Below are 14,010 nucleotides of genomic sequence, written 5' to 3' on the forward strand. Positions count from 1 at the left end.
CGTGTGCCGGGCCAATGAATCCCGAAACGGTTCAGGTCCGTTTCACGCCGAAAAACCCCAAGGAGCAGAATAGAGCCGGGATTCTCCGAATCGGTCTGTCTTGGTGACCGTAGCCTCCCAGCTCCGAAGAAACTGTAGACGCCGACTCGGGATCTCCATGTGGTGCCAGTAATCCGTCCGCGGAGTCCAAAAGCTTTTTAGTCCGAAATATCGGCTCCCTTCCATCGTTCAATAGCGACATCCTCATTAGTGTAGTGGTGATCATACCTGCTTGTCACGCAGGTGACCTGGGTTCGATTCCCAGATGGGGAGCTGATAATTTATTTTACCTGTGATTGCTTGATTGTGACATGTAAAACGATGCAGCTCTCATCTGCCTCACTTTTTTGGACAAATCATGTGCCAAAGCCCCCACGGCCCTGTTGGCTCACCGCCGCATGAGGCCGGACACGCGGGCGTAAGATCCCGCACAGGATCGCCACGAGCCTCCCATCAATATTTTCCTCGATTTTCAGAGGGCACCTTCGACATTTTGACCAAGCTAACAGCTACCATTATTGCAAACTACTTTACTTTATTTTCGCCCCCGACAGGTCCTGTCATCCCTAAGATGATCGCGTCCGTCCACGCGCCCGCGCCCGCCGCGCCCGCGTCCGCGCCTCCGTCATTGACGTACGCGCAGGCCACCTCGCCCACCACTGTCCCCTCCTCCGCGTTGTTCTCGCCGAACCTCGCCGGCCAGGCCCCTCAGGGGCTCCCCTCTTCCGTCGCGCGCGTCGCGACAGGCGCAAAACGCGTCAGGAGCGAAGACGCGCCCCTCCCCCAAGAGGCTCACTACGCTCCCATCTCGCTCCCGGTCGGTCGCTTCCAGGCCCTGGCCGACAAGATCCGCACCAAGCAGGATGCGGAAGCGGCCGCGAGAGATCGCTTGGCCAGCATCTTCTTGACAATGGCCGACAACTGCCTGGCCTCCATGGCCCCCCACGCGGAGGCCTTCGCGTCTACCCGCCAGATCGTTAACGACCTGGCCTCAATCCTGGAGAACGGCCTGGTGGCCGTGATGACAGGCTCACCCCTCGCGCCCCCCACGGGCGCTGCCACAAACACCTCTCTCCCCCCGGCCGCACAGCCCGTGCCACCCGCCCCTAACACGGCCCCGGCCCCGGCCCCGGCTCCATCAAAGGCCCAGCCTGCACACCACCCCTCTGCTGCTGCTCCTGCAGCGCCCACCGAGTCCTCGGACAAGGAATCCTGGAGCACAGTCGCCCGCAAGGGCAAAAAAGCATCCAAGGCCACCCAACCCGCCGCCCCCTCGACCGGAGCCCCAAAGGCCAAACAGGGCAATCCCAGCTCAGCCCCCAAGACCGCCCCCACCGACAACCGCCTTTTCGTGGTTGTGCCAACCGACTCCCCCCTCCGGAAGCTTTCGCCGGCCTACATCGTAACGAAGGCCAACGCGGGCATCCCCCGCGGTGAGGGCGCAGGCACCGCCACTGCCACCAAGACGGGCTTCGCCTTGACAGCCGTACGCGACGTCGGCAAATTCCTCAGCCACGCTGAGCGCATCCGCGCCAACCTGACTGCGGAGAAGGTTCACAAGAGGGATGCTTGGTCCAAGTACATCGTACACGGACTGCCCACCTCGATCACGGTCGAGGACCCCAAGACCCCCGGCGCCGTGATGCTCCACCGGGTCACCCTAGACGATGTCCGTCAGGATATCGAACAGGCCTTTGGTGTCGTCTCCGCCAGCGCCACGCTGTCGAAGTACGTTGGCAAGGCAGGCGTGCCCACCTTCCGCGCCCACATCGCCTTCCACGAAGGCCTGGTGTCCCCGTCCGCGGTTCCCCGCCGCGTAGCGACACTTGGAGAGCTGCACATGGTCTCCGCAGACAACACCCTGGAGCGCTTCCCGTTCTGCACACGCTGCCGGGTCCGCCACTTTGACCGCAAATGCCCGGCCGATACCGAGACGCAGTCGTCCACCCCGGCTGCCGCCGCCCAGGGAGACAAGGCCCCGTCCCCAGCGCCCTCCCAGGCGCCTCCCACGGCCGTCACCTCGGCCCCCCCGGCCCGGCCGTCGTCACAGACGAAGAGCCCTTCAAGCTCCCAGGCTTCTCCCTCCCCTGCCTCCTCGGCGCCCAGCCAGCCATCGACCGCCCCATCACAGGCCGCCCAGCTGCAACCCTCCCCCCTGCCCACCTCCAGCGTGTCCCCTGAAACACGGGATTCAATGCAGGTAGACGACAATGACGAGGAACTTCTGTAAATGTTAGGACACCCTAACGACACAGTATTGCAAATGATTTCTGCGAATGTGCAAAGGTCCTGGACCTGTGCACAGTCGTTGCTACACAAGGCGCATGAAGACCAGGTGGATGTGGTCTGCCTCCAAGAGGCCCCGTCTAGCGCAGACCCGGGGAACAGAACGTTCCCTAGGCACCCCTCCTATCAGGTAATAGTCCCGGAGGGTAACTGGCGCTCGAATCCCCGAGTCGCCACATACATTTCGACAAAAAGACACGGGCTTCGCTTCCAAAAGGCCTACATGAGGGAAGAACACCAGGATGTCATCATTGTGGAGGTCCTAATCGGGGGGCACACGTACAGCATCGTAAACCTTTACAATGCCGGGACAGGTTCGGCTAGGACAGGGGAGGCGCTTCGTCTTCTGACCAGCATGCAGCCAGGACCGCGGTCTGTGATAGTGGGCGACTTCAACCTCCACCACAGTGCCTGGGACCCCCGATGCGCCACGGACGACAACGACGCCGAGCTCCTACTGGCCTGGATGGAAGAGCGAGCCCTTCTGCTGGGCAACGCGGATGGGGAGCCAACCCACGAGTCAGGGAGTGTCATAGACCTTACCATAATGTCGTCGCCTCTTTTTGTCACCGGGGCGAGCGTGGAGCTACGGGACGATCTGACATGCGGAAGTGACCACTTCCCGCTCTTGGTGTCCATCCCGCTGCCAGGGCACACAGTGGTCCCGAGCCCCGCAGGGCGCTTCCTCATGGATAAGCTTGACAAAAAGAAGTTCGACGCGGCATGCAAGGCCGGCGCGGCTCGCCTGGACGACCTTGTGAGAGAGTACCGGAGGTCAGACGGCCAGATCCCGGAAAAAAAGCACATTGACGACTTCGCGAGACTGCTACAGGATGTGATCCTGGACGCCCTGGTCGCATCAACGCCCAAGTCTCTGGGCAAGGCCAAGAGCTTCCCATGGTGGAACAAGGAGTGCAGCGTCGCGCGTGCGGAGCAAAGCGCAGCGCGAAACAGGGTGGAAAAGGCAACGACACAGGCCGCAGCACAAGAGGCCAGGACCGAACGCCGCGAAGCCAAGAAGCGCCTCAGGCGCGCACTCAGGAGCGCGGCTCGGGCTTTCTACGCCGACCTGCTGGCGAAGGTCACTGATACCCGAGACCTCTTCCGTATCGTGAAATGGAGGACGAAAGCTCCGCACCGCCACTCCCCAGCACTATCGCCGGCGGACGGAGCGGAGGCCACGGTGCAAGACACCACGGAAAAGATCGCTCTCCTTCGCAGCGTGCACATGCCTTCCGCCCGGCCAGGGGACATCGAATCCCCCGCCCTGCAGGTGGAACCGAGGACCCGGGGCTCCAGGACGGAAGCCCCGCCGACACGCGCCCGAATCACCAGAGACGAGGTGGAAGCTGCTCTTTGGAGGCCGCGCAACACTGCCCCCGGCCCGGACGGCCTCTCGAACAACGTCCTGAAACTGGCCTGGCCCTCCCTCAAGCGGCAGGTCACCCATTTGTTCAACGCAAGCTTCTTCTGGGGCCACCACCCTGCCTCCTTCAAAGAGGCCAAGGTGATCGCCCTGCCAAAGCCCAACAAGAAGGATCGCTCGTCGCCACGGGCCTACCGGCTGATCTCGCTGCTCCCGACCCTGGCCAAGTGCCTGGAAAGGATAGTCGCCCGCCGTCTCTCGTGCTGGGCGCTGGAGGCAGGTCACATCCAAGACAACTACGCCGGTGCGGTTCCGGGGCGCAGCGCCGAGGACATGTGCCTACGCCTGGCGCACTCTCTCGAGCGCACAGCCGACCTCAGGGGTGAGTCTTCGGTCCTCACCTTTGATATCAAGGGGGCCTTCGACGCCGTGCATCCGAACCGCATGGTCAAACGACTGGAGGACCTGGGGTGCCCGGCTGGAACATGTCGATGGGTGTCCTCGTTCCTGGCGGGCAGGCGGGCTTCCCTAACCTTAGACGGCGTCTCTGACGCTCTCCAGCCAACAGGTGGCAGCCTCCCACAGGGCTCGCCCATCTCCCCAATCTTGTTCATGCTGTTCATGTCGCCGCTGTTCAAGATGCCACTCCCCTGCACTCTCCGTGGGTACGCTGACGACGGTTGCCTAGTCAACTCAGACTCGTCCCTCGAAGGCAACTGCTCGGTTCTCTCCCGCTCTCTGGAGCTCGTTGACAGCTGGTGCACGGACAACGGCATGGCGCTTGACCTGACGAAGTCCGAACTACTTCACGTGACGCGCAAGCGTCATGGACAAAACCCAAGCCTGCGACTCCCCGACGGCTCTACGCTGGAGGCGGTTAGCCCTCGCGAGACCTTGCGCTGGCTTGGCGTGCGCTGGTCACGAAACCTCTCCTTCGTGCCACACATCCGAGACGTGGCACAGAGGACGGCACCGGCCATTCGCGGCATCCAGATTCTGTCCGGGTGCTGGAAAGGCGCCCCGATCAAGGGCGCCCTCACGGCGGTCCGCGCATGCGTGGTTGCCAAGCTGTCTTACGCTGCGGCCACATGGTGGCGCCCAACCCCGCCCAACGCTCCGCTGAGCCGCGGGTTACTGGGGGCCTCAAGGCTCCTCGACCGCACCGTCCGCAGAGGCCTCCGCGCCGCCCTGCCGCTATATTGCACCACACCCTGTGCAATATACAACCTCGCATCGGGCTTCCCTCCCATGCGCTATGCGCTGGACAACCTCCTTGGGTCGGCTGCTCTCAGAGTCGCGCTGGCCCCGCCAAACCACCCCCTCGGCTCCATAAGGCCAATGTGGGGCATACTGGGTGAGCTCAGGAGTATGCTTCCATACGAGCTGTCCACGAGCTTCCCGCCGCCGTGCAAGGGCAAGCTACCTTCGACCCGGGCCCCGATCCGGGGTGACAAAGAGGCTGCCGCTGCAGCACACCTCGCTCTGGTCCGCTCCTCCCCCCCCTCAGACCTGTGGCTATACACAGACGGCTCGAAGCTGAGTCCGAACAGGGTTGGCGCCGGCTGGGTAATTATCCAGGGGGGACAAGTCCTGCTCTCGGGAAACCGCCCGGTCCCTTTCCGCGCCGAGGTGCACGACGCCGAAGTGCTGGCCATTGCCGAGGCCATAACCGCCGTCGACCTGCGGGACAAACCGCGGTGCCGCAAAGTCTGGATCTGTTCAGACAACATGGCAGCGGTGAGTAGACTCACGTCCCGGGACGTCAAGCCCGGAACCTCCGAGGAACACCTTCGGAGAGCCCAAACAATTTGCGCGGACTGGCTACGTCCCGACGCCAACCATCCGAGGCCAAGACCGTGGCCAGATGGAGCCATTGAGGTGGAAGCGATCTGGGTTCCAGGCCACTCCGATGTCGTGGGCAACGAGCTCGCCGACAGACAAGCCAGGTGGGGTGCAGACATAATCACCATAAGGACTGGCATGTCACTCTCCTGGGCACGCAGTGAATTCCGCGCCCGGGTCACTACCGCATTTCGCGCCTGGTGGGAGGCAGAGGGTCGCAACTCCAGACCTCACCTGCGCCGCCCGGTGCAGGCCCCGAAGAAGGCTTGGACAAGTCTCCTTGACGAGACCGATCGCAACCTCGCCCGCGCGGTGCTGACAGCTTTGTCAGGACACGGCGACTTTGCGGCCTATCACCGCCGTTTCGAGCACGAGGACGCCGTGCTCTCCTGTCCCCTCTGCGGAGCCGACACGAGCCCGGAGCACATCTGGGTTTGCCACCACAACCCACAGCGGGTGTCCAGCAGCTTCTTTCAGAAGTTGATCGGTACCAAGCGCGGAGCCTGCTGGCTGGCCGCCAAAGCAGCCAAAGCCCCCACGGCCCTGCTGGCTCACCGCCGCATGAGGCCGGACACGCAGGCGCAAGACGCGGCCCCTCCCGCGCCCCCTCTGCCACCTAGAGACGGCGTACCCTTGGGGTCTCCCCATTAGCGCGTTTGCGCTGCCATCACCTCCTTTTTCCTACTTGTTTCTCTCTTTGTTTGTACTTCCCTTTGTTGTTTCCTTTGTTTTTGTTTTTATGTTTGGTCTGCATCAGCGGCGAGGCCAGGATTCTGGGCCAGGTTTGGGGCCACACAAGCAAAGGACAGCCTCTGGGCTGGGCGGGTGGACACACTTTAGTCATTACACTTTGTGCGGGGGGTTTCTGTATGCATGGTTTGGATTTTAGGTTTCTGTTTCTGTATGTAATTTCTGGTACTACTTGTAGTCCCCTGTCGTATGCCGAGAATCCCTCGCGAGTAGACAGGTAAAATAAAGACTTTCAAATCAAATCAACCGTCTGGTCCGACCCTGCCCGGGGCAGCTTAACCTCTGGGGCCCAATCCTTTTTCGCGCAACCGCGCTGCCAACCCTCTGGCGTGAATACGCCGCCAACCCCCCTTTTTTTTCTCTTATTTTGCACAAATATTTTTATCACTACATCGGCGGTGAGGCCAGGACTCTGGGTCTTGTTTGGGGCCACGCGGACGAAGGACAGCCTCTGCGCTGGGCAGGTGGGAGACCTCCTGTCATTATACTTTGGATTGTGGGGTTTCTGTATGCATGGTTTTAGATTTTGGTTTTTGCTTCTGTTATGTATTTTTCCTGGTACTAGAAATAGTCCCCTGTCGTATGTCGAGAATCCCTCGCGAGTAGACAGGTAAATAAAGAATCAATCAATCAATCAACCATGAACTCTGATTTATTGTAGCAAAAAAATAGAGAGAAAGACAAACTATACCATGTGCAAAGTCCTGATTTCAAGTTCTCGTTGGGGGCGCTGACAAGCGTTCGCGCAGCCTCTTGGATGTGGTATTCTCACCTATCCGCATGCCATTCTACGCCTCGGCAGACACAAACGCATACCGCGGAAGCAGTGCCATCTTCTCTTCTGGGCTGACTTCAGTGTCCGAGTAAATCATGCGTACGCCCTTGTCCTTCTTCTTCTTTTCGCCTGCTGGCTCTGTCGCAGCTGCAGCAGCTGGCTGCGCGCCAGCCTCGGCTGAGCGGATTAGGTCGTCTATGTCGTCGTTGCCATGCCCCGCAGCAGGGTATTGGTTGGTGCCTGGAGTGCCGTGAATGGCAGATGGCGGCCAAAAGTTGGGCTGAGACGGCCGTGTCGGCAGGCCAGTGGCGACGCCGCCATAGGCAGGGAATCCGGGAACCTGGCCGGGGATCGGGGGCGGATAATGGACGGGCTGTAGTGAAGAAGCGTGGGTAAGCAATGCCTCGTTTTCTTTCCCTTGGGTCGGGTCGCTCTTGCGGCTACTTACGTATTGGCCGGGGATGGCCTGCGGCGGCAGCGCTTGGGTTGGCTGGTTCTGCTGCTCGGTATGGGTGATACCAGCGGCCTTGTCGGCCTTACGCTGCGCCACGTACTGGTGTAGCCGGGCCTTGAGCTCTTCGGGCGTCTCCATCTTGATCTTTTTGCGGGGCGGGTGCTTGCCGTCGCCGGGCAGCGGGTTTCCCGTCGCGATGCGCCGGTCCTCCTGCGCCTGGTAAAAGTTCTGGACGATCCGGGTCTTGTGCTGCTCCAGGATGTCTTGCGGAATACCCTCCATGCCGAAGATCTCAACATCAAGGCCTTGTCGGTTCGGCAGCGCGTGGTCGACTTCGGACAGTGTTTCTTTGTGTACTTGACTCAGATGCACAGCAAGACCTGCAAGATAAATATACTGTTAGTGATGTCTGTCCAGCATCATGACATATTCCCCGTGTAGAAACGTACCGCCAGCGGTATTCAGACGGCGACCGCATCGTTCGCACTTGAAATGCTTTGCCTTTTGATGAGAGATGAGAAGCTTGAGATCCTCAAAGTCACGCTCGCCTAGGAAGACAGTTAGCACCACGAATTCTCCTCTCCGGTAGCAGGCACTGCTACACTGGTCTCGAGGCCGGCTTACAATAGTAGCACCAAGGGCGCGCCAATATTTCCTCGACGTCGGGAAAGCTGCGCTTCTTCTTGCCCATCGTGCCGTCTGTCTCAACCGGAGCGGGAGATGGAGAAAAAAAAGATCTAAGAGTTGGCTAAAAGCGATTTCCTTGGAGTTATCGATTGTGCTTTACGCGTTGTCGTTGTCGTCATCGATTTTGGAGCGTCGTTCTGATCGCTCAAAAGACACAGAAACTAAAAGGCAAATTAATCGCTGCGCGGTCGCATTTGGCAAGGCTTTCGCATGCTTTCTCTGCATAGTTGCAGACCCAGCCTTGTTTGTTGCGCCAAAGGGATGACAGCTGCAGACAGCTGTCGTGTAGCTGCGAGCTGCCATAACTCCCATCTTACGTAAGCACTCCAGTCAAGATAACGACAGACCACAAGATTTAACTGCCATAGTTGAGTAATGAGCATCAAGCTTACCCAATGTAAAAGTCAACAACTATCTGATCGTTTGATCGTAGTAATATACATAGACACTACTTTATTGCTGCTAATGTTACATATGTTCTCTATCTCAACGGGGTCTGCACCTTTGGTAGAGTTCCACGCACTGAGACCACCATAGACGGCTTGTGAAACTCCTTCTCCTTCGGCTCCCAAAATGCCGACACATTGACCAACACCCACACCTCCGGCGTCTCAACCTCCACCATGCCCGTCAACATAATGGACCCTCTGGGCGGCGGATACTTGTACCCGCTCCATTTGCGCTGTAGCGCCAAGCCAACCTGTTTCCACGTCGACTTCATTGGCTCTGTGACAGAAATGGCATGGCCCAGAGCCATTCTAGTAACCTTTTCTACAATGGTCGAAGTATTCGGGTCTTCTTCCTCGAGCACCAGCTTAACTCCCGGGTCTTGATTAGGCGGTAGCTGGTTCGGTTTCATTTTGATGACAGGCCGCTGCGGACGCGAGGTGGCTGGGTACCAGATTGCGCGGAGGTTTTCATAGTACTGGGTAGCACTTTGTGTGACGAATTGGTAGATGAAGCTTGCCACAAGCTGGGGGTAGATAATGCGATCCAGGTCTATGGACAGCTTGGATTCCGCTTGTCTGTTTGTCCAATAAACGCCATCACTGGCATAAAGAATCCTACATGAACAACATTAGCTTAGCCATGATACAAAACCCCCATCAATCCAACGCCTTCAACATACCCTGAGTGCCAGTATTCTGGAGCTGGTGCTGACGGGTACTGATAGTCAAGCCACATACGTGACCGTCGCGGTGATTTCATGTAAAGATGCGAACGCTTGTCATCCGCGCCGAGCTTTTTGATGACAATTTTCAGAAGATCGTCTGTTATACCAGTTAGTATAGACATACCTTGACCTGTAATACGTCTCATGCAGTTTGATATATGTACCTCTAAGCTCCTTCTGAAGTTCTTTATTCTTGCTGAACTTGATGTATTCCTTCCACTCGGGATCGGAACCTCGGTATGGCTCGGGCTGATACACTTGCGTCGTGAACGGAAACGCCACGAAGAAGCCTTCAATCTCCTGCTCTTCTTCCTCGTCGCCATGGTCCAAGTTCTTGCTCTGGTCCCCTGACTGAGGATCCAGTTTGTCCTTGTGTTTCTCTGGAGATTGTGATTTGCTGTGTCTATGATTGTGGTTGTGCGTGTGATTATGCCGCCCAGGTTCATCATTCTCCTCGTCGTCGTCAAAAATGTAAGGATCTAGTAAGTCCGTCCACAGAAAAGTCCCAACAAGTAAGGCCGAGGTTCCTAAAAACAGTGTGCGCCTAATTCGTGAAGCATTAGTCACTTGCTCAGAATCATATTTGACTATCCGTCGCCAAAAAAATCAAGCCTACACTGGTCGGGATGGGGCCCGGAAAGCTACCCGCTGTACGCGGATCGCGCTCTGTGGGGGGACATGTTGGCGGGCCGCACTCCGTAGGGCGAGCCGAGTAGCTCGGTTTCCGAGAATGCGATTTATCATGGGGGTTCCGCAGTAAGAGGCTTCTCGAGAGCTCCGATTCGAAGTGCTAGACACAGAGGTTGGCTGGGAAGTCGGCAATTAAAGGTAGTCAAGATAAGGCCGGGCCAAGTTGGGACGAGTTGGTGTGTCTGGGGCTTGTTGTAGGTGCGATTCTCGGTAGGGTATAGCAGTTTGTCGGTTATGGGTCGAGAAATCAGTATGAAGTTGGAATCTTGGACGCAATCGTCAATTGTCACGATGAACCGATCATCAATTCCACGAGGCTTGGATGAAGCGCAACATAACCCTACAGAATTTAGCTTTCCTAGGGTTATCGCGTGCGGTGCGGACATGGGTCTAGAGACATTGTAAACTACGTAGCTAACTATACCTCCTGGGCCGTGTCACTTATTGGCCACATTTCTCAAACTCTCACCTTGGTATTTATAACTCAGCAAAAAAATAATCAATTGAACTATGAAAGGTCAATAACTGGTACACTATTGGTATTTCCAGCCTCTGAGCAGCTTCTTGCATTGTGACCAAGCTTGCGGCAGATGCCACAGTGCCGAGGGCCTGATTTACGCCGCCTGGATGGACCTTCACTCGCGCCTTCATCATGATCTTCCTGCTCAAACACAGCCTCTTCGACCAAAGGAGTGTTAGCTGCCTGACCAGTAGGAAGCCCCGAATCTTGTAGTTGCGCTTTTTCAGCCTTTTGGCGCTTAGAGAGAGCCTCATTGGTCTCTCGAAGTACTTTGACTTCATCTCTCAGAAGTGTCAGCTCCTGGTTCACAGTGACTACAGCCTTCGCCAGTTTATTGATAGATGTCATAATTGGCGCTGGTAAGCTTCCTTGGTGTATAGCCAGTTGACTCTCAATCAAATTTGATTGTGAAAGAGCTTCAGATGCAGTCTGGGGCGTCTGGGAGACCCAAGATTCAAGCAAATCATTTGAGCTACGGGAAGGTGTTGGTGTCTGTGACCGTACATCAAGCCTTGAGATCACGACTTCTGGATTCCAAGGGACTAGACCAGACTCTTTAAAGGCACCCTTGATGTTTTGCCCCGTAAATACTGCTCCAAAGGCGGCCTTGAACACAGGCAAGAAACTGTCCTTGGTGATGTGTGTAACATTGGCCTGGGAAAGGAGTGATAATTGGTTGCCGTACGCCGTCTTCAGTGGACCGAAAACGCCGATTTTGAGCGGCTGGGTTAAGTGAGAGGAATGAACTGGCAGGCAGAGCGGTATAATTGTATTGGCCTCGCAGTATTCATTGAATTCTGCGCCGACACGACTCTCATGTCCCTCAAGCACAAGTATTCGATATTGGCCCTTTTGACGAGCTTTTGTGTGCCGATCAAAGTGCTCAAGCCATTGGAGGCCCGTCTCATGGTCAGACCAGCCGTTTAAAGTTGTTTTGATGATCTAGGCGCTTGAAATCTGGCCGCTAGAGTACCAAGAAGTAGTGTCAAATCGACCCTTGACGCATAGCAAAGGCGGCACTACATGACCATCCGCCGAAGTAGTACAAATTGCCGTAGCTCATTCCCGACTGTCAGACTGGATAGTTTTTGATCTTCGGGTCCGATTTGAGCGTGTAAGAACTATACTTGAGTGGATTGCACCTAATGAAAAGCCTATCTTGTTGAAGTTGTAGATATCGCAGTCCTGGATACCGTATTTCGCGCAGGTGTTGGCAACCAAGTCGAGCCACGCCCTGAAGGTTTCAGGATCCTTTTGCGAGACCCCACGGTGATTATATGAGCGAGATAAACGCCTACCCAGTTCTGGTTGTCGTGCAACAAAGAGAGAAGTCCAGCGCGTCCCCACGCGTCGTGTATCGCGCTTGGCCAGTAGGAAATTTGCCATATCTTCCACGTCATTTAGCCGGAGCGGAAATCCCCTCGAACCTAGCCGTAGTATGTATTGAACGATAGCATTCTCTTCAGCTAACGTCAAATTCGCTTGACTGCTGTGGGAATCGGCCCTTGAAGGTTTCCCGGCTACTCCGCGTTGTAGGGTTGTTCGCGGGATGTTGAACTGCTTTGCGAGGCATCGAAAGCTTAATTTTGGTTCTGTGCGTTTTGCCTCGATTGCGAGAAGAATACTTGGTTCAATAGTAGGTTCTGACAAGAAATCAAGTGTTGAAGTGGCCCGTCGTTGAAGTTGAGGTGGATGGATTTGTGAAGTGTGGCGAAGGAAGTGACATGGTCCGCCAAGTATAGTTACTTGTACTCAGATATTTCAATCATGCAATGTGACATCAGGTCCAATGTGACAGGCTTGTCAGATCATGGCATGTGGATGTCCTTCATGTTGTACTTGAACCAACCATTGATATTTGTCACAACACAAAAAGAGTACATTCAACAGTCTTTACAGATACACGGGGTTCTATTCTATAAAAAAAGGTTGTAGTAATGCTTCCTCCACAGTCCAAGTTCGTCTAACCTCTGCGACGAGTGGTAGGGCCGCTCTTCTTGGACGTAACAGCGGCGCCAGAAGCCGAAGCCTGGGCGGCAGCGGGCTCTTTGGCGACAACCTGGGGCTTCTTGCCCTTGGAGGCAGGAGTGGCGCCCCAGTAAATGAGCATTTGGGCGGCCAGAACGACGTTGAGCACGAAGCCGGCAATGAAGCTGTACAGGATGGTCTTGTCGTCAACCTCCTGCAAAGTAGTAAAGATGCGGGTAAGCGAGCCGATGAGGTAGTTGAAGACCTGAGTAAAAGGTAGATTGTTAGTTTATCATGTATGGCACAGAACCGACGTATGTCGAAACTCACAGTGAAGGCGCTTAGCTGCCCAGTGGTGCCAGACATGAAGATAGTGGCAATCTGGGGAAGTTTGCTGGCAACGCTCAGAACACCAGCGCCGGCCTGCAGGTACACCAGCTTGTCCATGGGGATCAGTGGCGGGCTCCAGAGGCAGCTCATGATGATACCTGTCATGCTCAGGAACTGACCGGCCATTCCAGGCTTGCCGCTGTACCAGAGCAACAGAATGCTGATGAGAACATTCTGCACCAGGATCATGAGGGTTTCGCCATAGGTGCTGAAAGGGAAGCCATTGCGACCACTGTAGGCCAGCGAAATCATGTATGACAGCGTCTCGAGTGAGTAGGCAACAATTGATACGCCCTCGGCCGACTTGGAGCTCATGAGTTTGATGATCTGGGGCACCTTGACAATAGACGAAGCGGCAACAATGGCAATACCCAGGGCCTTAGAAATACCCAGCTTGATACACGCCTCATCGGTGTGGTCGATATCCAGCAGCAGCGAGGTGTAGCACTTGTCGCCGATCAGCGAGATGCCAAAGTCGCGAATAGGCGCCGGCAGATTCTGCGTGATGGGTTGCAGAACGGGGCGGATCGAGTCAACGAGGGGAGTGAGGGCTTCCATTGTGGGCGAACGAGACGGGGACGGATGGCAAGATACCTGGCGCAGGAAAGAAAACAAAAGCGGTAAGAAGGGAATAAACACCAGAACGATTGATCAGCTGGAAAAGGCCAGCAAGGCGTCTTAAGTAGAGTTTTGACGTGTGGTGTATCGCGTTGACACAGTGCTGTAAATACAGGGAGAGCCACTGGGGATCGGGCTCCCAGACCCACTGCATGGGCACAAATAGGTATCGCTGTAACCATGAAGCCCCTGTAGGCCACTGTAAGCCCGTGTGTCTTGGGGCTATTTGGTGGGCCTAGCTGCCGCCGTGACGAGGGAACAATAGAAGGCCTAGAAAACAAGGCAAAGGAACCGACCTTGCATAATGACAAGCGGCGGCGGGGTCGATCCGCGTGTTTGAGGGCAGGGGTGCAATCGGTGATATTTTAGGAACAGCAGACAGCTTGCATGTATAATTAGCTGGTGATATGACAGCTGGATTTCAGAGGGGCTCTAACTAACATCTACTAGG

At 56.3% G+C, this 14,010-nt stretch overlaps 5 protein-coding genes across 5 annotated transcripts; 2 read left to right on the forward strand and 3 right to left on the reverse strand.

Annotated features, from left to right (window-relative positions):
* Window positions 1-397: 397 nt before the first annotated feature.
* On the forward strand, window positions 398-2,269 carry BROUX77_001824 (uncharacterized protein; the record flags this gene model as incomplete). Its single annotated transcript, XM_073746296.1, has 1 exon — window positions 398-2,269. The coding sequence occupies one exon, from the start codon at window positions 398-400 to the stop codon at window positions 2,267-2,269; it is 1,872 nt and encodes a 623-aa protein (XP_073606906.1).
* A 411-nt stretch (window positions 2,270-2,680) lies between these two features.
* BROUX77_001825 (uncharacterized protein) lies at window positions 2,681-6,184 on the forward strand (the record flags this gene model as incomplete). The annotated part of the gene is made up of 1 exon (XM_073746297.1): window positions 2,681-6,184. The coding sequence occupies one exon, from the start codon at window positions 2,681-2,683 to the stop codon at window positions 6,182-6,184; it is 3,504 nt and encodes a 1,167-aa protein (XP_073606907.1).
* Window positions 6,185-7,071: 887 nt separating this feature from the next.
* BROUX77_001826 (uncharacterized protein) lies at window positions 7,072-8,203 on the reverse strand (the record flags this gene model as incomplete). The annotated part of the gene is made up of 4 exons (XM_073746298.1): window positions 7,072-7,431; window positions 7,507-7,892; window positions 7,962-8,060; window positions 8,137-8,203. 4 exons carry the CDS (start codon window positions 8,201-8,203, stop codon window positions 7,072-7,074), a joined length of 912 nt encoding a protein of 303 aa, XP_073606908.1.
* Window positions 8,204-8,680: 477 nt separating this feature from the next.
* Window positions 8,681-10,117, reverse strand: BROUX77_001827 (uncharacterized protein; the record flags this gene model as incomplete). The annotated part of the gene is made up of 4 exons (XM_073746299.1): window positions 8,681-9,263; window positions 9,329-9,470; window positions 9,538-9,917; window positions 9,990-10,117. 4 exons carry the CDS (start codon window positions 10,115-10,117, stop codon window positions 8,681-8,683), a joined length of 1,233 nt encoding a protein of 410 aa, XP_073606909.1.
* A 2,429-nt stretch (window positions 10,118-12,546) lies between these two features.
* BROUX77_001828 (uncharacterized protein) lies at window positions 12,547-13,499 on the reverse strand (the record flags this gene model as incomplete). The annotated part of the gene is made up of 2 exons (XM_073746300.1): window positions 12,547-12,816; window positions 12,882-13,499. 2 exons carry the CDS (start codon window positions 13,497-13,499, stop codon window positions 12,547-12,549), a joined length of 888 nt encoding a protein of 295 aa, XP_073606910.1.
* Between the last annotated feature and the right edge of the window lie 511 nt (window positions 13,500-14,010).

Source organism: Berkeleyomyces rouxiae, assembly GCF_048999995.1.
Source record: "Berkeleyomyces rouxiae strain 22BRR77 chromosome Unknown BrBRR77_ptg000002l, whole genome shotgun sequence".
Classification (NCBI taxonomy): domain Eukaryota; kingdom Fungi; phylum Ascomycota; class Sordariomycetes; order Microascales; family Ceratocystidaceae; genus Berkeleyomyces; species Berkeleyomyces rouxiae.